Below are 22,601 nucleotides of genomic sequence, written 5' to 3' on the forward strand. Positions count from 1 at the left end.
GACTCCTTATAAGGTTTGGGCAATCTTTCTCCCTTTGAGCTAGCTTTTGGGATGTGAGTTAAGCCTAAAACCTAATTTCACATGGTACCAAAGTAGGGCCCGTCTCACCCGATGTTAGGGCCCCAAAATCAAAAATTGTCCACACACCAGATGCTAAGCACTAGGCGTGAGGTGGGGTGTTAAAGAACGACAAAAGTCCCACATCGATGATAAATGAGATAGGTAAACTCCTTATAAGGGTTAAGACAATCTTCCTCCATTTGAGCTAACTTTTGGGGTGTGAGTTAGATCTAAGACCTAATTTTACTCCTCCCTCTTGAGCTAAATTTTGGGGGTATGAGTTAGACTTAATTATTATTTTTTAAGAAATTTAAATAACCTTCTTCAAACTAATCATCTAGCTATCTAGAATTCAAATGTAAAAAACGGTACATTGTAATTTTCTTTACTTGTTATACCATTTTGAATTTCCTGGATAATTGATTTTTTTGAACGTAGCTTATTTTACCGGCCAACTTTTAAGAAACTCAAAAGTCCTTTTTTTCCTTGCTTACAAAAAAGTTTTTTTTTTATTTGTCTAAGCGGGTGAAAATAATAAATATTTCTGAAAAGCATTAGAACTATTTTTTTAAAAAAAAAATCGGAAGAGTTTTTTTCCGAGAAAAACTTCTGAAGAAAAAATATACTTATTAATATTTTTATTAAATATAACATAAATTAAATCTCACCAAAATTACTTCTAAAATTCCTAATACGGCAAAATCCAACACGAATTTAACTGTGTAAACCAAGTATGTTGTGCAATATGGACATTGGACAATGGTCTAAGCTTTTCCAATGTCAGTCAACTACTAACATAAACTTCGGAATTGGAGCATATAATTTATTTTTTTAAATTAGCAGTTCATTTTTGAAATTGAAGACTTGTTATACGAAAATATTTATGAAGTAGGAACTAGACTATAGTTGTATATACATAGAGAAGTAATATATTTTTAGCAATGGTAGAATAAGAGACGATGTCCATGACTTTCTCCAGATTTCTTTAGGAGAAAGCCAAATAATCTCTGTATTTTCTTCCCTGGTGTCTTGTTTATCGATCTTTTCTAAAACCTACAGTATACAAAATTAGCTATGCTTAAAATGCTCAATGCCTGATGTTTGCTATAAAATGCTGTACAGTTCTCCCGTTTATATCAGGCCAAGCTTTACGCTGCCCCCACTGCTTCGCGCTCTTCCTTCCTTTTAGAAGTTTTTGGTGGAAATTTCATTGCTTTAACACGAAATGCTGCCTGCACATGATGGTTTTAAAAGAATAATGCTAATGCCAAAGTTTCGCGTTAAGAGAAGATACTTTGATGAATCTCACCTTATCAGAACCAAATTCGATAACATCTGATGGATGAAAACGTGTAGGGAAGTTTGGAGACGTCCGATATCTTCTGCCTTCATTACTACATGATAACGCAGATCAATCGTAATTATTGTTTTCAGAAAATGGGATATCTAATAGTAGAGTTGTATACAGGAATACATGGAACTTACTCTGTAACCCAGGTACCATGTTCACTTTGTAAATCAGTTACAAAAAAAGCTCCGTCTTTGCATGATATCCGGGCGTGCATTTCAGATACCTGAGATTAAAAAAGAAATTTGACAATTCAATCATGCATTCACCAGAAGAAGGTCCAGGATACTTAGCTATAGAATAATATGGCAATCACCTGTGGCAAAGGTAAAACTATTGATTTTCCAGGAATGTTTGTGTGTGAGACGGACCTGAAACCAAAAGATTGTCAGTGACTATTCTAATAAAACAATATCGCGTTATACATTCTCCCTTTACAGCCAAGTGAAATTCATTTCTTGTCTGGTTCACAGTTTTGAAAGTATGCGCATGGATTGTATGTGTAAATTAGAGGAGATTGATGGTGAAATATTTGCAACTGATGCACCATAGTGTATGATTATGTCGAGAGTTAAGTAATAAATGACTTGAACTATTTAAATCTTTTAAACTATGTGCCACAAAGACGTGACAGTCAGCTATGAACAATCTTAAATCCAATAAACCATAACCTAAAAGCATACCCGACAGTGCAAGGGACATCCTCATCTCTGCTTAAAACAGTAGCTTCTAAACCAGAAGAGCCATTCCCCACAGGTAAAAGTAACCACCTGAAAGATAAAAATTAAGCATCAAAATTAGCAAGCAAACTAGAAAAACAGGACATACATATAATTGAAATTTGTAAAGATTATGCTTGTCAAACTCACTCTGCATCAGTAGCACGCTCTAAAGCATCATCATCTTCAAACCATTTTCTCAATTGGTCATTTGCCTTCATCACCACAATACAGTGTATTAATACTCCCATAAATTCATACTTGTTAATTATGTAACAATGGAAACTACAATTTTTTTATGTGCATAATTCCTTAAGTCTACATACTTTCTCAGATAGCCTGCAATGTTTTATTCTGCCTTCAAGCTTGTCCCTGCAAGAAAAAAAAAGCCGAGTCAAACGACTTAGTTTATCAACTTCCAAGAATCCATTGAACTCATCGAGGATGAGGGATAGCTCAACTTCTAATTTTTCCAAATAAAAAAGAACTAATAATTTGAAGCTTAGGTACAATAAAAGAATTTCGAGTAAAAGTTCTGACTAAACAGAATCAACAGAATAATCATGTATCATTGAACTGTGATAAAAGGAAGGGTTCACCGCAAGAAGCATTAGAAGTAAAAATAAATATATGGCTTCAGCTATAGGCTGATCACGTAAGTAAAACCAAGATCATGTTTAAAATATTGAACCAAGAAAAGGCTTGCATATTCCCTACCCATTGCCTCCTAGAACCCAACTTAACATCAGAGGCATTCCCAAGTCAATAAAAACTCTTCCACCAACTCTTCCAGGATGTGGTATTCTATACTGCGTCAAAAACTGCAAAAAACAATAGAAATCCATATCATAAGAAGAGCTCTGCTAAATCAGACAACTTAGCTACTCATATTTCAAAGAAAGACAGATTTCCATACTGATAGTGGACCAAGTCCGACGCCAAGATAAGCCTTGTAAGTAGATGCCATGATTGCAGCCATTCTAGCCAGTCCATGGATGACTCCAACTCGAAGTTTTCTAGCACTTTCATAGCTGTGAATACGGAAAATCATAAAAGGATCAGCTAACTGGCAGAAACAGAAGCTGTTCAAGTCAATTCATCTTCATTTAGGCATTTAAAGCAGGCTTTCTTGGCTGGTGGTAGGGTGAAGTTAAGACTTCAGCCAATTTTAAATGACTTCTCAATTCTCAAGAAGTCGCAGCGTGTATTCAAGCAACCACTATAGAGCACTTGAGACAATAAATAATGGATTACCTCCTTAAAGATGAGATGATATCCACAGGGCTTCCAGACTCTGCACTTCGACTACATGCTTTTTCAAGTTCCAGTGCTAGTTGATAGCTATCCTGTAGTTGTAAAAGGAAACATTCAGTGGCTTACACAACATAACAATAATACCCTACTTCTTAGTTCTTAGAAAGAAGGGACTAAGGGATAGAATCGACCAATAACACCATGTTAATTAAGTGAAGTAAAAAAGGTACTATAAAGAGTGTACCTCTATGGCCATGCATCCCCCTTGACCCAAATTAGGCTGCATAGCATGGACGGAGTCCCCAAGCAATGTAACACGACCTCTTCCCCAACTAAAGGTTGGCGGTCTATCATAGATGTCACGACGAAGAATTGCATCTTCATCTGTGGCAACTAATAGGTCTATAACATTGTCACACCATCCCCCAAATATGTTAAGCAATCTTTCCTTTTTACCTGCAGCATGAACAGAAAAACTATTGAACAACCAATGTAATGACAATATGACTACAAATATTTCCTAACCTCTTGAGCATCATAGTGGCAATTTAAAGTGTCATGATACCATACTCATCTCATGCAGTGCCAACCCCCCAAAAGTTTGTGATTCTTCTATCCAAACTGGTACTACTACAACGATATAATAAGACATGCCTTTCATCTACAAGTTAATAAACAATTTCTGTGATGAAGTAAGGACCTCACATCTATGAGTAGAAACAAAGAATTGTGGTGCATCATTCTCTGAAACTCTTCAGAAATGAATTAGATGAGTAAGAGTGCAACTGCTTACCAAAAGTTAGTTTATGCATGAATCAGCACTTCAATTCAAAACTTTCCAACTCACAATTCATTGAATCTATCTCATTCTAATCTTGACTTCTTCTTTACCTTATTGCAGCACTATAATCAGGTCTCAACAAGGAAAATCCTCGAGAAACCCCTTGGGTTATATAGACATTACTTAACAAGTCAAGCATTCAGAAACGTCTTCTAGTAAGCACGTTTATATCCTGAACTACAAACGGCCTAAAAACTCTTACCATTTGGGGCATCCGCACCACCAGCTGGTTCATTGTAAAATGCATACCACTGCATCTTGCCTCCCCCCACATCTGAAGAAACAAAGTACTGTTTGTGGCCCAAAAAGACGCGATACCTTCAGAAAAGAAATCTGAATTTAACCTTTACTATGACAACATAGCATGAACATAAGGGGACCAGCTAAGGACATGAAGAGGGAAAACACAATCCGATAAGTAAGAATATCATACCCAACTGTATCAATATCAGCTGGAACGAAATCTGCAATTCCAGTATAACAAGTGTAGCCAGAGTAAGTAGCTTCACTGGGTCCGAATAAATTAGTCCGTACCTACAATAAACACCAATGTTTGAGATCTTCTAAACCAAGCCGAATTGACCAACAAAGACTCATACTTTTTTAACATGGACCACAATCTCAAAGTAACATATGAACAAGTTATTCTATCCTTGTAATCAACACAAGTAGCAATATTGGAAGGAAATAGAATGAGACTGTTTGAATACCTTAGACCTTATGCCATCAGCACCAACCAGAAGATCACCTGTAAATCGTTGTCCATTCTCAAGAACCACACTAACCTGATTTCACACAAACATGAGAAGCTATAATGAAAATTCATTTATAAGACACAACAATTAGCTACCATTGACACTGATCGACACAATCTTAAATGAAACTAACAAAAGTTCTAATCTTTCTTGATATTCTGAGTATAGCAGATAGCCAGATACCTTCTGTCCATCATCCTCAAAGTCTACAACATTACTTTCATTCATAATTATCTCCTCCCCAACAGCACGTGCAAGGATCTGCTGCAAAGTCATGCGACTGATAACTCTTGTCACTGGAAGTCCACGTTCCACTGCTGGAGTGAACGTATCAAACTTGCAATACCTGAAAACCAACTATTGTCACTGTGTGCAGTTCAAGAACTAAAAAGGAACTGTTCTCACAATAAAGCTGCTCATACAATAAAAAGACCAATTTATCAATCTGATTGAAGGTAAAGATGGATCCTTTTTGGGAATAAGCTCGACACTATGACTCAATAAACTTTTGACTAAATGAATTGTTTTCCCTCAACTAATTTCAGTATAATTTTCTAAAAGACCAAGTATTTCATTATTTTCTTCAATTATCCTTGGTAAAAGCTTGTGTATGATTGTTACTGTTAAATAACACGAAGAGTTTCTCTTCGAACAAGCAAACAAGCACCAAATTAGCACAAAGAAATCATAGTGATGTGAATTTACCAGTTGCCAGAAATACCATCAACCAAGCCATTAATTCTTTGACCAGTGATGCAGCCAGCATTCATGATGTCTTCAGCAACATCCAAATCAATTGCTTCCAAAGCAGCCAATGCATTGCTCTGTATCTGTATTGGACCTCTATATTGTCCCTCTCCTCTGATAGCACTTAAATCCCTCTCAAACACCAACACATCAAACCCCTTTTTCTTTGCTGCCAAAGCAAACACTAACCCACCAATCCCACCACCCGCAACAAGTACTTTCAACTTCTTTTGTGGAACCTTCAAATCACCGTTAACCCCAGAGTCACTCTTCTCTGTAGGAGTAACTGGAGCTTCAGCAAGTGTTGCTTTTACTTTTACTCCTTTAACCTTGTTGATATGCCCATTTCCCAAGCTCCTACAAGGTAAAGAATGATATAACTCTGCAGAAAAGTCCTTGGAAATCAATAAAGGTAGCTGCTTTCTTGATAAAACTGAAGTGGAAGGATGAACGGAAGTGTAAAACACAGTTGAATACATCTTTTACTTGAACCCCAGTTCAAGAAAAGAGGATTTGAGTTTTTCTTCCAATGTATGTATGATTCAGTGAAAAGAAGATTTATTGAAAAATTGTTAATTAGGCCAAAGAAAGTGGGATTTGTGGGTGAAAGTGAGGATGGTGGTGGGGCAAGGAAGATTGATATCCAAACAAGTAATATATGATTCAGTGAAAAAAAGAAGTTAGATGATATATAGGAGTTGTTAATTAGGCCAATGTTTGTTAGTTAGGCATTTGAAAAGGAAGTGGAAATTTGTGGGTGATAGTGAGGGTGGTGGTGGTGGGGCAGAGGAAGATTGAGAACCAATCCATGGTGCATTAAGCAGCACCAATGATGTAGATTCCATGGCCAGGTGGCTTCTCATAGTTGCTTCTTTGTATGACTAAGCTCAGCCAGATCTTTGACTCTTGTTCACTCATAAATGGTGGATATTTTCTTTTAGCTGCTTGACTTATGCATCTTTTTCTTTCTTATACTTCAACTGTCCGTGCATTGCTATTTTTTAGTCTACTTAAAAAAAAAAAAAATTTAATATTTTAATTTTAATTTTTTTTAATCACAAAATTAAAGAATAATTTTGTATATTTATATAATTTTAATTTAAAATTATAATATTAAAGATTATTTTTATTTTTTTAAATTTCGTACCAAATCAAACTAGATTTTTTTAAAAAAATATTTTGAGACTTGACCCTCAAAAAATAATACGTAGTATTTTTTAGGCTTATATGTAGGAGAATCCAAATTAACCCGATAGTGGACTCTATCTAGTGGTCTAAAAAAGAGGAAACGACGAAGTTTGTATAATTAAAGGATTGTTTCTTTTTAATTCAAATGTCTTTAAATGTCAAGATGTTATATTTACATCTAATTATATAGTTTTTATTTCCTCAAATGAAGAAATTAATAAACCACAATTTAAATATTCTATTCATCTTAGGTTATAAAGTGATGGGAGTAATTGGTGTTAATCTAATAGCTGGTGATCATGTTAGTTAATAATGGTGATTGTCAAACAATAAAGGTGAAGTTAATTGGTGATGGTAATAACAAGTAATTTTAGTAATATAACATGATGATGGTTGAGATAAACGATGGATTTTATAAGGGTATAGTCGGTGTGTACATCTTGGTTGTAACGATTATGATCATTGATGGTAACACGATTATAGTAATTAATAATGATAATGATGATGATTGTGAATCATAATAATAATAGAGTTTGTAAGGTTTTGGAGGTAATTATTAGTGGCACTATTAATAGTGTTTTGCATAGTAATTGTACAAAGATAACTCGTGGTGATTATTAAGTATTGAAACTTTAATAATAAGTCATCTTCACATAAAAAAAGGATATATCTATATTTAATAATATTAAACTGCTATTTCAACTAAATAAAGATACATTAAATAATAAAATCTTTAAAAAAATAATCACAGTACGGTTTTGTGGTTTCTTCGTGGGGCAGTAAATGGAACAAACAAAATACCATAACATGAGGTTTAGGATATTTTGAAATTGACTAGCCTACAAAAACAAAAAAAAGAACATTCAAAATAAATTAAATGGCATACACTTTACAACGTAGTCCAGAACACAGCCAGAAAATAATTCGACAAAAAATAATATATTTCCAAACTTATCAATAAAAATTGTGATAAAATGCTAAATATTTTTTCATAGTTTATATTAGAAAAAGTACTTCATCTACGAGTTTGGCCACTTAATATTTCCACCAAAATGAAAGAGGAGAGAGACCTTGTTGAGGGAAATAAAGACTGATTTTGGATTTTTTTTATGGTTTTGTGGTATAAAATTTTAGACAAGTCTTCATCCATGTGGTTTGTTATAATAATAAAGCAATTATGTGGTGCAAAGCTAAAACCTCTCTGTTTCCTTGCCAAGATATTTTTTAGAAATGTCTTTTCGAGTATTATTCAAAAAATAAAACTAACTACTTAAGAATATAGATTTTTCTTTGGCTGAAATTGTGCAATTGAAGAATATTCATCAAATATATGTTTTTTATTATTTCAAATCTGTTTATTGGTTTGATGGGTCAGAAGATAGAATCTAAACTTACGAATTTTAAATTTGTCACAATATTCATAAATCTTAGAATACTCTAAATACTTAGTTAAAAGACTAATTGTGAGGGAAAATGACTTGTGTCCAGAAGAGAGGTGATCATTTCTTATTTCCCTTCTTTTAGTGGAAAAGAGTTTCCATTTCTAGCAATTATAATAAATACTTCCATCCCTGATTAAATTAAACAGTTTGTGAGTGATAACTGAAAATCATAAAGTAACTTGCTATTTTACTTTAAATATTATTATTTGGCATTAGTCCATTTCTTTCTTTTCCAAAAGAAGAACCAACACATACCAAATTCTCCACTTGGTTGCTGAATGCTTTTCTATTAATTGAAATTAATACTTAATTTCTACTGTTTAGTTGGGATAAGATTTTGGAATTTGAGGAGAGATTCATAAATTAGCTTTTACAGCTATATAATTAAGCAACATCTTATATTTCTATCGACTAATAATTAAAATCATGGTACTTCACATGTGCGATTTACTTCCATTTTATTTGTTTGTTTATAGGTAACTTTTGTTTTTGGTATAATATATGAACATGACTTTTAACTTGGCATCAGTTTGCATTATGATCCTTGACTTTAGATGTGCACAAGTAGACACTTGAACTTGTATAAAATTGAACAAACAGACACATTTGTCTTACATGGCACCCTACATGGGAATTTTGTGTCCTGCGTGTATCGTATCACGGAGGACACATGTGTCTACTTGTTCATTTGCATACAAGTTTAAGTGTCTACTTGTGTACATCCAAAGTCAAGGGTCATAATTATCAACTAATGTCAAGCTATAGGTCATATTTATGTATTATGTCTCTATTTTTTAACTTTTCAGTTATTAACCAATTGGATGTCTAAACAATTCTTGGGATTTTGATAGACTTTTCTACTGTAAATGTCTTCAATTATGTTCGTATTGTAATGATTTTGATTGAAGGGATGAAGACAAACTGTGTGTTAGTCTGTCGGACGCTAGAAGTGCTGATTATTTTGAAGATTGCCAAAGTACGTAGAATAGGTTGTGCTGCTAACGTGATAGGTTGTGCTAACCAAGTCGAAGACGGAATAAGTTTCAGTAGAGTTTTTCTTATTTAAGGAAAATAGTTTGTATAGTTAATTGTGAAAAGAAGTTGTTTTGAACTATGACAAAGTTGTATATACACAGGTAGTAATATGTCGTAGTTGCGTAGATAAGTCATATAGACAAGTTGTGTACCGGCAAAGACACATGCAGTAACATAGGAAGACAAGTTGTATAACGGCAAAGACACAGGCAGTAACATGTCGCAGGCAGTAACACGTCTTTGATGAATCCAAGTTAAATTAGAAAGCGTGTTTGTAGAAGTTATTACTTAACCCAAGTTGGGTTCGACTAGGTTTAAGTAAAGAAGGAAAAACTATTTCCTACTTGGTTAAGGAAATAGTTTGAGGCGGTCAAGACAAAGAAGGAAAATTGTTTCCTACTTGTTTAAGGAAATAGTTTGAGGCGGCATAGTTTAAAAGGAAAGAAGCGTAAGTTTTTGTTGCGGCAAAGACAAAAGGAAGTCCAAATTGAGTTCAACAAGGTTTTGTAGAGGCAAAGAAGAAGTTGAATCAAACAAGGAGTTGTTGAAATTCTGATCTATAAATAGGGAGCTATTTTCATAAGAAAGATTTGTGCACTTACATAGAGAGAAGATCAGGTTTGAGAGAGTTTTGAGAGTTTCTTGGGAGTGTTGCTCATTTGTAAGGAAAAGTTGTAAGATTGTAATTAAGAGTTTAGATTACAATCGAGTGTGTGTGTAGGATTCGTCTAACAAGTTTGAGAAACTTGACGGACGGTAGAAGACTTAACTTGGGGGTTTTTGTCTTGGTTAGCTAGGAATTAGAGTTTATAATTTCTTAGCTTGGAATTAGAGTTTATAATTCCTTAGGTTAAATAGGCTTGTAATCTTTTGTTGAGGTTCAGAGTTTAATAAAGTGGAGTTAAATCCTATAGAGCTGTAGGTCCTGATTTTTACCCTTTATGAGTTGGGGTTTTCCACGATAAAATATTGTGTCATTATTTTATTTGCTTCACAAAACGTAACTGATGTAATCTGCAAAGAAACATATAGAATATACTTGTTCCTTAGGCAAATTTGGGGGTCAAAATTCCAACAAAGTCTCATTTGTTTTCTAATGTGTTCAAATGATTTGAAGTAAAACACAATTATTCTCGAACGTTTTCACTATCAATTGAACTAATGAGTTTTGGAACAACATATGTATCCTCTATCAATATCTCTCGCAAAATCTGATTTCACATCAGCTAACGGTGTTTAAAAGAAATATATTATAGGTGATTCAATGATTCAATAGAAACATAACATAGTTGAGATACCTGAGAGAAAAAACCTAACAAGTTTAGAAATCTGTTTAAATATTTGACCAAAATTATATATGTAGCCTTACTACAACACTTCCTTTTATATTCTTTTCATAAGATTAGATTACTGTCCCAAGAAAACTTATATCAACACGATAAGCATAGCTAGCCATACGCTCCATGCTAGCTTATTCTATTACGTATATGACTTGTCTCTTTCATTTCTAGGGAAATCATTATTATAATATTATTTGTTGGGTTATGTTAATTTCAAGTTTAAAAGAAGTTGTCCATCAAAGCTTAAATTAATAGAATAAGAAAGAGTTAAAAAAGTTTCATTTCTTTGAGTAAAGGCTCAAAATAGTCCCTCAACTTTGGGTTAAGATTCAAAATGATCCTTTGAGTTTTCACATTAAGCACTAATAATCCCTCATGTTTGTAATATTGGTGCACTTTTGATCCTCCCATAAAATTTTGCCTATTTTTTAGCATCAATTTTGTCTAAAATTTTATATAAGGAATGTCCAATCGTCTTTTTATATGTATAATAGAAATAATAACTCTATCTGAGAGAAAGTGATAAGAAAAACTTGTTTTGTTCACTAGAAATATTACTGCAGCTAAACTAAAAACATCTTAACATATGACTTTGCAGGAAAAGAAAAAATTGTACTATTGCACGTGAAATTATATTGATGAACCTCTTGACTTTACCTGCAATACGATTTCTACTAAACAAAACAAAGTATTTTTCTTCTCACATACTTTCATATAGAGTTGTTATTTCTATTAAATATATAAAATGACGATTGCACATCCCATACATAGGTTATGGATAAAATCAATGTTAAAAAATAGGTAAAATTTTGGAGGAGGACCAAAAGTGCACCAATATTGCAAACATGACGGACTACTAGTGCTCCATATAAAAACTCAAGAATCACTTTGAGCCTTAACTCCCTCCATTTCTTCAGATTTTAAACCTTTGTGGCAAAGTTAACACACCCTCTTTTAGAGACCTCTTTCTAGTATAGTTACTATTAAAAACGTCAAATAAAATAGTATCATTTAATTAACAAAACTATAAGTCTTTCAACTCAGGGTGTGTTTGGCATTAAGGAAATTTTTCCATGGAAAATGTTTTCCTAGAAAAACAGTAAATTTTGGACTTATTTCTCATGTTTGGTTGGTGAGTAAAATACTTTTCGGAAATGATTTTGTGTTTGATTTATAAATAAAAAATGTTTTTGAGAGACATCTTTTATTTTTACTAGAGTAGAAAATAATCTATGAAATTGAAAATATTTTTTAAAAATAATTTTTATTTGGGATGGTAGTGGGTGTGGGGCAGGGGACAGGGGTGAAAAAATAAAAATTTGAACTTTATAGTATTTTTAAAAAACAAAATTAATTTCTCTGCTTTATACAATTAAAAACAATTTTTATACGCTTGTGTTTATATAAAAAGTGAGGAAGCGAGCGAGACATTGGAGGAGAGTGGCGAGCGAGATATTTGGGAGAGAGGCGCCTGACAATTTTTCGCAAACGTTTGCTATGGAGCACAATTAAATCAACCCTAGCTACTCTATTTATTTTAGGTTATTAATTTGTTATTATATACAATTTTCCCTTTTATTTTATACATCGACCAATAAGTTAAACTTCTTCATATACATCACCTAGGTAGATATCAACTTCACAACTTGTAATTCTTTATAAAAGAGAATTCATAATTTGTACCAAGTTAAAAGTTCGAATAGAAGGCAGAGATACTTATAAGCTGTTTTTAGGAATGTATGGTAGGACCTAGGAATTTCTGCCTATTTGTTTGAATTTCTCTAGTCATTTAATTTAATGTAGGGTATAAATGTCATTCCATTCTTCTTCCTATATTTACAGGCCCCCACCTCAAAAATAAAAAAAGAAGATAAGACTTAAATTTAAAAAAAAAAAAAAGGATGTGACTTATAGCCGTCAATAAAATTGATATAAAAGCAATAATCTATGCAAAATCATGTGCTAATAAAAAGTAATCACAATTGAAATAATTGATATGCGTCAATGAAAAGAAATGGATGAAATTAAGGTGCAATGCTCCAAAAAGTATAATCCCAAATTTAAGCTTACTCACGTGGGAATGCCTATTTATTTTGGACAAATTTGTTTGTGCCAACCCTCACCCATTTCTTGCTTCTGTCGGTCCTCTCCTTTTCCATACTTACGAAACTTCTCTTCTATTCCCTTTTAATGTTTTGGTACGACAATTTCACAGGTCACGGAATTAAAATTTTTACTAATATAAAAAAGTAAATATATGCGAAATAAAAGAATTTAAATAATGTAACTTTTTTTTAATCTAAGAAGATTCAAATGAACCCTCGGCCCTCGCCCTCGTGGTACCTGTAGGCCCTAATAGTCAAACATCCCATAATATACATTATTAAGTTTTTTGATTTTTTTTCACACTAGGTGGTGACCCTTCTCCCCATTTGTTTATTCCTTTTCTGTTTTTTTTTTCTCTCTCTCTCTGGGTATTAAATTATTGTTTCGGATGTCACTACCAATACATTTTCTTCACACTCATTCACACTAATCAGCTGTGAGCACCACAACTCAAAGTTGGTAAAAGCCTGAACTCTTCTGCATTAGTTAAAGGTAAAAGCTTCACTTAATCAACATTTATTTGCTGTAGAAGTTTGAAACTTGTTTTGCTTTTTTGCTTCTCCCCCCCCCCCCCCCGCACTTTTCTCATCCTTTTTAGGGGTCCTGCAACATGCACTTTTTTACTTTTTAACTTTGTATAATAGAGGTACATAAGTGGTAATAGGAATAACCAACTTTCTTGCTGATTGCTTCTTTCTACTTCTTCCTCTGCCCTTCTGGGGACGGAAGATACTGTTAATTAAATTTAGGGGGCTTCAAATCTTCTTGTGTTTATTAGATTTAGGGAAAAATGGGAGGGGATAACAACTTGAGAATCGAACCCTAACCAACAAGATAGAAGTTTAGATAGTCAACTAATTGAATGAGCTACTAAGTAGCGGAATAAAAATTTGTTCAGGTGTCAACTTTCTTTTGAATCTACTAGTAATAAATTTATTCCACTACTGCCAATATTTGGCCATTTTAACTTTTCCAGTGGTCCTGACTTTGTGATGACTGTAACCTCTAAATTACTTAATTGCCAAAATTGACCACAAATTTCAAGATTTGAGTATCTTTATACCTTTTTTGGGAGTAATTCTGTGTTGCTCAAGACAAAATGAGGACATACCTGGATAGCATCTCTTTAATTTTGGATATATAGTGGTGGTGTGATAGTAAAAGCCTAGTTTAGATTTATGGTCTTTAATGTTTTAACCAATTGGATAGGGTTATTGTTCCAAGATTTATGTGGCATGCATTTTGCCATTATTGAGAATCATGAAGCAGAATTCTACTTCCTTGAGGAATTCGGGTTTATATACAAGCCCAGCAACACCAGAATATGGAGATAATAATGTTAGAGGATTTCAGAAGGGATGGAGTTCTGAACGAGTCCCGTTGCCGACTAACAGCGGCAGGAGGCATATTAGTACCACTGCATTGATGCCTTTCAATAGTGGAAGGACAGTGCCTTCAAAATGGGATGATGCTGAAAGGTGGATTACTAGCCCAGTGTCAAGTTATGGTCTTTCGAGGACTCCAAACGCACAAACCTACAGGGGACCCAAGTCAAAAAGTGGACCTCTTGGGCCGCCTGGCCTAATGTACTTACCGAACTATTCGCCCTCTGTGCCAGTCCTAGAAAGTGGAGGTATAAGTAACTTCATTGCAAATTCACCATTTACAACTGGTGTACTGGTGCCTGATGGAGTATCCATTCATTATGGTGCTGGTGGATATGCTCAGAATGCTATGGCTCGAGCAACCAGTGCTCCCGGTCTGTCAGATTTGTTCAGTGAATCTTCAGTACCAAGCTCTCCAGGTATGCATTTCTTCCGTTGCCTGCTTTGTACTGGTTGTCATAGCGCGAGAGAAGCACTAGCCTAATTCTGGTGAATCTTAATTTGTTGTCACTTTAGTTCTTGCAAAAGAAGGTCTCAACGGTCCTACTGTCTCTATATCAGGTTTAAATGTATTATTTAAGTCAACTTAGCTATAAGAGTCTTAGACACTTGAAAGGAGGAAGTTGTAGCCTGCAGATTAAGAATTAGGATCGGGAATAACTAATAGCTAATACACGGATCTTGAATTTGATGAGAAACCCAGCTAAAACAGAAGTTTAATCGAAGTTCAGTGACTGTCCTCCTAAGTTTTAGCAAGTGATGATGACAATATCTCACGTGACACAAGATCTAAGTGTTGAGGACTTCCTATCATATGAATCTACACTTATGTGCTATATGACGGATGAAAAAGCAGTATGCAATTGTATAAACTGATTTAGATGAATAATCATCTTGTTATGCTAGGATTGCAAGTAGTGTTGGTTCATCTTAAAAAATATGACTTTGATGCTTCTTAACTACACTCAGGCCATTTGTTTGAAGTTTGTGAAGCATTAAGTTTACCAGCAAAAGGCCATTGTTCAGTTATGAAACGATTTTTGAGAGAGAAAGATATGTCTTTAGTAAAGTACACCACTACAACTTAATGATATTCTGTTGTTGATGAATCCAATGAACAGATGATGACACAAAGGAGCCAGATTCTATTTCCTGTGCAGTTTTGAGGAGAGACATGGCAACACAAATGAGCTCTGATGACAGTACACATACTTCTCCCCAAGAAAGGTCATCTTCAATCCCTCCTGGAGTGGAGCAGATCAAGCAGCATTCTACTAAAGTCGAGATTAGAGACGTACAGGTTGACAAAGGAGCCCCAATTTCAGGGCTATCTCGGAAAAGCCGGGTGAGGAAACCCAAGAAAGAATTACCAGACATAAGTGCGCCTATCTCACCGTGGGATGTTGTAGATGGAGCAAAGAGTATGACAAAGTAAGCATGCATTTCCGGCTTGTTTTTGCTTCTTATGTTTGCTAATGCAGCTATCTTGTCCTTCCATACAAATATTCTACATTTCCAAGGGAACTGACATGCCCTTATGTGTAACTCCACAAGTTTGTAGAAACTATTTGGGCCAAGTAGCGAAATACACAGCCTTCACCTCACTGCTAGATTCACAAATAAAAGCATGATGGACATTCTTTTGGCAACACATATGTATACCTATAGTAGGTGCATTTGTCAAGGAGCAAAAATACTATATATGAATAACGGTTGTGCATTTTGTGAAGGTCGCAAAGAGAGGAAGCCAGGATCGCTGCTTGGGAGAACTTGCAGAAGGCCAAAGCAGAAGCAGAAATCCAAAAGCTTGAGGTCCGTGAAACATATATCCAGACACTTATACTTGTTTGAAAGAATAGGACGAGCATAAAAGAAGACTTAACTATTATTTGCATTTCAGATGAAACTAGAAAAGAGGAGGTCAGCATCCATGGATAAGATTCTGAACAAGCTTAGACACGCTCAGGTGAAGGCCCAAAATATGAGACGTGCAACTTCGGAGAGTCAGCCTAGAAGAGATTCCCACAGAATCATTCCATTTCGAGAGTATTTCAAGATTACATCATTTAGCTGTTGCTTTGTTTGCCGTATCCCTTAATGCATGAGGCGTTCTAAAGTAAAATTCAAGTCATTGTAGGTGGTTCTTGTCAAATCTAGAGCCTCAGTTGTTAATGGTGATCTAAAGGAACAGACAACTCGCTGCTGACTGCTTTATTCAGTATTCCACCTACTTTTGGCTATGTATTCAGACCTTATCACTGTCTCGTGGAATTCCATCCATCTGATATCTCCACAATACCCAGAAACAATACACATGCCAGGACAGACTGGTTGTAGTACACAACTCGTAAAAATGCAGCATTTTCTAGTCATGTCCCTTACTAGAACACCAACATTATATATATTTCACTAGTCCAACCTACATATAATTGAGATAAGCTGGAAATCTTTTATTTGACACAATTTCCGATCCCGATGCGGTATCTTGGTTTGGGGGGGGCGGGAGCGAGTAGAAGCATTTAAATTTCCGATTTCCACAAAACATAAATACAGGAAACCACTCATCTCTCAGAACGGATTTCCAGGAAAACTCAGCTTTAAGTATAAAACATAATTTGCTATATTGCTTCACTACCTACTATGTTTCTACTTCTGGATATGGAATTAACACCCATTCTTTGTTTCTTCAAAATACATTTAATACAAAGGATCAAGCATGAAGTGAATTGCACAATCCATCAGCACTGCTTTTTCAATTAAATTAAGGAAGTATTAGTAGCATATGTATTATGATGTCCACCTAATAATAAACTGATATAAATATGACATATCTATTGTTGTCACCCATTGAAAATTCAGACAGCCTCTGACCTCCTGCAACACAAAGCTACTAGGGCCTGAATCTCAATATCTGATCTTGACCGCCTCCTATCCAACCAGGCCAGCTAGTAGGGCCTGTATCTCATATCTGATCTTGAAGGTCTCCCACCACCCAGGCCGTAACCCCACTGTCAGAACCAGAAGAAATCACATATTTAAAGGTTATCACCAGAATTCTCATCTATTAAATTAAGGACTAACAATAAACAGACTGGTCATAATATCCATGTGAGAAACTTGGAGAAAAAAACTGAACGGAAAGAGGTATGATAAAGCATGATGATAAATTGTTGTCTTTTTGAGGATGGTAAATATGAAAATAGAAAAATTACTCCATTAGTTGAATCACCGCATTGAAACGATAGGAAGATGCCGTAAACATGAGTGTTTTCTTCCATTTACATAAAAAGCATCACATAGCATTGTTGTGCATACTGCATAGGTCAGTCAGTAAAGAGAGCAAATTGAATTATAGTCCAGGCAGAAGTCAGAACCACAGCTGAAAGACTCAGGAAGAAGGTCCAGTTATTGACCATTTTTCTGGTGGGAGAAGCGAGGATTGGAAGTTCAAAATCACCCAAAGAAAAAGCCAAAGAAAAACTCAAGGTGGAAGCCTTTCATGGCAATAGATGTTTAACAATATAAAAGCAATTCTATCGTGGAGGTCAAAGTTAAAGACAAGACAGCTGAAGTTATTTGACTGGCTAAGTAGGGTTCAAATACTTACATCATCATAATCTAGGCCCCCATACATCCTTCCATAAGTACGCATAGGACCACCATATCCCCCATATGCTTCAGGAGCAGGAGGAGGAGGATCCATCATGTAATTGTTACTTGGACCAGCATCATCAAGGGGAGTAGCAGAATCAATTGCAACCTAAAAAGCAAGGTAGAACTAGGAATAAGACTACTCATAGCATAACATGAAAGGTCACTGATATTAGTGAAGCCAAAAGGGTAACCCAAGCTGGCTTTACATTTAGGAGGGTGAAAATTCAGCATGTAAAAGTTCAAACTCCCGAAAAGCCAACTTCACATTAATGTATATTTTCGTTTGCCAAGCAAACAGTTAAAACTGTATCATCTTCAGAACAATGTTCTATTGGCTGCATTGCAGTACATCCAGGTAAATGGCCAGGTCAGTTTCAATAGATTTAAATTTTGCAAAAAACAGTTAACCTTTCAAACAAACTTATAATGTAAGCAGAACATCCTAGGCAATAGCCAGGGAGTTTTAAGATATCATCCATCAAGTGGCTCTAGAGTGGAAAGAATTTCCCCTCATTTAGTCGTCAGGCCATGGATTTTCCTCATCCATGGTCTCATCTCAAAATCTGGTCAACTGATACTTCGAGGTCTACAGATTTCATTGGGGTGGGAGATACAAAAGAATAAGGAAATATTTTTTTACTGGAATCCCAAAAAATACCTGATGTCCACATATCTCATGAGGCCTTCGAGAAACACGATCTGCAACACCATCATCAGCAAATGTGACAAAACCAAACCCTCTGTGCCCTGGTCTTCTTGGATCCTACAGGAGATAAGCATCGCCATCATAACAGAACTAAACAATTTACTAAGTTACTTGAGACGAGATCTGTTACCCAAAATGAAAGAAAATAAGAGAATTTTTACCTTTGGGACATATACATCTAAAACACGGCCAAATCTACCAAAATACTGGCGAAGATCTTCAGTTGTTGCCTCTTGAGGTAGTCGACCAACAAAGATCTTCTGGCCCAAGCCACCACGAGATGGAAATCCTCCACCTCCACCTCCTCCTCCTGATTTATTTAATTAAATTCTCTTAGTACAAAAATTGTGTCAAATAAGAGGCATGATTGATGTTGTGTCATGCTTAAGATATATTTGTCATTATTAACTGTTCATTTTTGTGGTTTGCGAGCTATTGCATAGGAGTCCCTGTGCGCACCCAAAGGGTAGCAGCTGCGGGTTTCCCTTGTCATAAAAAAAAAAATTGTCGCTTACTTACTTCCATACATAGAACTATGATGATCATATAAGGTAGGAGCACCAAGCGCACCATATCTAGTAGTTGCACTCATATATGCATTATATGCACCATATCCTCCTCCACCCTGAGACATCCGACTAACAGGTCTGAAATCTTCTTCCTAGAATCATCAGCAGAAAATGTAAATTTAATGAATCATCACAGAACATGTGAACTTCAATGACATCTAGAATATATCACTGGAGATACATCAAAGTTCGGTTATGCATAACTTGCCTTGGGTGTTGCTCGGTCCACCACAATTGTGGAACCTCCCAGTTCATGGGTGTCGCTCATCAGATCATCAACTGATTCTGGGCAAAGAAACCAAAAGTCACTCAATTCAAAGGAAAATCATTACAAAACTGACTAGAAACTAGAGTCTGCAGAAGACATGATAGGCATGCATGTAGGGAACTTCCCTGCCTCTACCTGCGTGAAAATAAAAACAAGGTGGTAGCTACCACATCCCTAGACAAAATTAAACGAAACTGATTCTTCTGAGACAGCACAATTACAAGACTTCTAAAGGAGATAAAAGATGTGTTGAAGTGGGTGACCATCTCATCTAAAAGCTTAAGATTTTTAGAGAGAACACACTTTTATTTGTTAATTATATTCTCATCACGTCCCCTCACGTGCGGGCCTGATTCTTTTTCATGGCCAAGCACATGGAAATTCTTTTTGATAGGATGGCAGTCAGATTCGATCTCAGGACCTCTGCGTGCACTTAAGAGAGAACACACTTTATTAGTTAATTATATTCTAACAAGATGCATGTCAGTCAAAATACCTAGAATGTATAACTAGACTGCCAGTGGAACAGTTCCGGATGGGGTGGGGGTATACAAATTGACACCAAAATAACTAGCGAAAGAATCAAGGCTGAGATCAAATCAAATATTATGCTGATCTACAGTAGGAACTCTTCAAATGTCAAATTCATTTCTCATCACCCCATTATCACGCTCAAAATAAGCACCCCGAGAGGCAATATACAGAGTGTGGAATTAAGGGGAATATTGTTAACCTCCTAATTGTTTTTTTACCGTTGTTGGGTCACGGGTTAAACACCTGACCAGTGAGCTGTTATTCCAAAATGACAAAAAATGTTACAATATCAAGAAAGTGAATTTCTTGGAGTAATGGATTAAAGCATAAAGGTTGAAGATCTTCATATCTATAACAATTAAATTAGAAGAACTTATGCTGAATCAAGGTAAACTGATGATCCAGATTTTAATAATTAACTGCACTAATTGAGCGCTTGTCAGAGTGAATGCACTGCAGACACCTTCAGAGAAAAATATTGCAACTACAACACTCAATGTTTTCCCTCCCTGAAATATAAGATGGATACATAGGATTTACCCAGGCAGTTCCTACAAGATACAATTCCTGCCAAAAATTAAGTTCCTATGTTTTATTAAAAAAACTGTTCCCATTAACTAGATATTAGGCAGAGGAAAAACTGAATGTGGCCAGAAAATACCTGGAAAATAAAGAAAAAACTGCAAAAAATTAGGATGGGAGACATACCAGCATTTGCAAAAGTAATAAACCCAATTCCACGATGTCCCTTGGTAGATGGATCCTGCAGATTGGGTAAGATTAATTAGTACATGATGAATCCTATGATTTAATGCCAGAACAAGACAGCACATATATGAAGTAATAATGACACAACGAGACCGGGGAACCTTTGGCATGTACAGATCTGTTATTTCACCATACTTCTCAAAATAACTGCAAAAGAAAATCAAATAAGGATATTAAATTCTAATAATGAAACAACCAATCAGCTAGAAATAATCTTAATAAAGCAATCCTTCACAAATACCCTCTGAAAGTAGCTTCAGACACAGACGGAGGAATCCTAGCAACGAAAATCCTGGTCACTTTCTTTGCAGGAGCCCTCATCTCCTCCTGCCAAAAAAATTAGTAGCATCAGTACTAGACCTTACAAAGTATTTAGAGGCACAACGATTATAAAAATGGGCTTTCACTTGTTATAATGCAATTTTCATGTCCAACCAAATGAAGAAATCAATATGAACCATGATAACCATTCCATTTTAATCAACTCAAGCCACCACAATATATTAATAGTTGGCCTAGATAGTAAAAGTACAGAATTGGATGAAATACTAAAGAAACAAAGAAAAGTTTTTTCATTAAGTGTAAGAGCATTGCACCTTCGGTGTCGCCACTTTCACTTCTAGCATTCTGTTTCCAAGAAAGTGCTCCTTAGACAATGCATTCTGCATCATACAAATCCATAAGTGTAGGAATCAAGTTCGCATCAAAACCACAAAATCATAAATAAGTTATACCAAGGACGAAGAACAAGGCCATACATTGTAAGAAAGTTTTACTGGAGGATAGTATGCAAATATGATTGCAACAATGACATGAAAACCAAATTAAAACCAAAATCACCTTAGCATCCTCAACTGTAGCAAATGTGACATAGCCGAATCCACGAGAACGACCAGTAGCACGTTCCTAGATGAAGATCAATACTCATTAGTCTTCTTCAGTAAGATGATAAGAAATTTAGCACCAGAAAGCACATTTACTTTCAAAGCACTAAAATGCAAATATATATTAACTATATAAACCAGACAGCACACTTTTGGGAAATTAGTAAAACGGATCAATCTCCTGATACACTGTTGATTTTATGTTTAAAATTGTCACAAAAGCAATCAATAAAATGATTGGGGAAACACACCAGAATCAAAATACACAAACATGGCAATGTTTGGTACTCCCTCCGTCCCAATTTATGTGAAGGTATTAGATTTTGCATGGAATTTTAGAAACAAAGGAAAACTTTTGGAACTTGTGGTCTAATATAAGCTATAGATTTTTGTGTGCCTATAAATCATATAAATCATTTCATTAGGGATAAAATTGGTAGCTTAAAGTTAAATTGTTACTAAATATTGAAAAATGTCATTTTTAAAGAATGAATAGAAAGGAAAGAGCATCACAAAAATTGGGATGGAATGCAAGTTAAGGCGAAAGACGACAAGGGTCTGTGCTCGCCTCTTTGAATTGAGGCGCCAATTAATATAAAAGACTGAAGATATTTAATGCATATATAAATAACCAGTATCTCAATAGCAATACCATATTAGCAAATATTGCAATTTAAAAACTAACCATAGAACTTGAATGACTCAATAATTCATGAGACAATTTGACGAACAAGACTAGGGGTGTGTTTGGTACGAAGAAAAATGTTTTCATGGAAAATGTTTTCCTAAAAAATGTTTTCCTGAAAAACAAGTAGATTTTGGTCTTATTTTCTCATGTTTGGTTGGTGGGTAGAAAATATTTTCCGGAAATGATTTTTAGTGTTTGATTTATGAATGAAAAATGTTTTTGAGGAACATCTTTTATTTTTACTAGAGTAGAAAATAATTATGAAATTGAACATATTTTTTAAAAATAATTTTTATTAGAGTGGGGGTGG

General features: G+C 35.0%; 3 protein-coding genes across 5 annotated transcripts in view; 1 reads left to right on the forward strand and 2 right to left on the reverse strand.

Moving 5' to 3' along the window:
• Positions 1–940: 940 nt before the first annotated feature.
• Positions 941–6,442, reverse strand: LOC107011108 (zeaxanthin epoxidase, chloroplastic). Its single transcript, XM_015210467.2, has 16 exons — positions 5,683–6,442; positions 5,161–5,323; positions 4,933–5,007; positions 4,656–4,756; positions 4,425–4,540; positions 3,626–3,837; positions 3,382–3,473; positions 3,044–3,158; positions 2,845–2,948; positions 2,454–2,499; positions 2,278–2,342; positions 2,092–2,178; positions 1,725–1,779; positions 1,546–1,634; positions 1,370–1,454; positions 941–1,292 (listed from the first exon to the last, which is right to left on the reverse strand). The coding sequence occupies exons 1-16, from the start codon at positions 6,201–6,203 to the stop codon at positions 1,209–1,211; spliced, it is 2,010 nt and encodes a 669-aa protein (XP_015065953.1). The 5' UTR covers positions 6,204–6,442; the 3' UTR covers positions 941–1,208.
• Positions 6,443–13,150: 6,708 nt separating this feature from the next.
• LOC107011175 lies at positions 13,151–16,658 on the forward strand. The gene is made up of 5 exons (XM_015210561.2): positions 13,151–13,327; positions 14,045–14,639; positions 15,342–15,651; positions 15,951–16,032; positions 16,121–16,658. Exons 2-5 carry the CDS (start codon positions 14,096–14,098, stop codon positions 16,316–16,318), a joined length of 1,134 nt encoding a protein of 377 aa, XP_015066047.1. The 5' UTR covers positions 13,151–13,327; positions 14,045–14,095; the 3' UTR covers positions 16,319–16,658.
• Positions 16,659–16,816: 158 nt separating this feature from the next.
• The window catches only part of LOC107011176 (RNA-binding protein Musashi homolog 2), an 8,515-nt gene continuing 2,730 nt past the window's right edge, over positions 16,817–22,601 (reverse strand). For 2 of the 3 annotated variants that reach the window (XM_015210562.2, XM_027914333.1), the window contains 11 exons: positions 21,560–21,625; positions 21,316–21,381; positions 20,961–21,046; positions 20,821–20,866; positions 20,660–20,714; positions 19,358–19,434; positions 19,100–19,241; positions 18,742–18,890; positions 18,533–18,637; positions 17,828–17,980; positions 16,817–17,228 (listed from right to left, as the gene is read on the reverse strand). In XM_015210562.2, the coding sequence (XP_015066048.1) occupies positions 17,166–17,228; positions 17,828–17,980; positions 18,533–18,637; positions 18,742–18,890; positions 19,100–19,241; positions 19,358–19,434; positions 20,660–20,714; positions 20,821–20,866; positions 20,961–21,046; positions 21,316–21,381; positions 21,560–21,625 (1,008 nt within the window). In that variant the 3' untranslated portion in view covers positions 16,817–17,165. The remainder of the gene's footprint in view (positions 17,229–17,827; positions 17,981–18,532; positions 18,638–18,741; positions 18,891–19,099; positions 19,242–19,357; positions 19,435–20,659; positions 20,715–20,820; positions 20,867–20,960; positions 21,047–21,315; positions 21,382–21,559; positions 21,626–22,601) is intronic. The other variant, XM_015210563.2, reaches the window with a different exon arrangement.

The sequence above is a fragment of the Solanum pennellii genome, chromosome 2, assembly GCF_001406875.1.
Source record: "Solanum pennellii chromosome 2, SPENNV200".
In the NCBI taxonomy this organism is placed as follows: Eukaryota; Viridiplantae; Streptophyta; class Magnoliopsida; order Solanales; family Solanaceae; genus Solanum; species Solanum pennellii.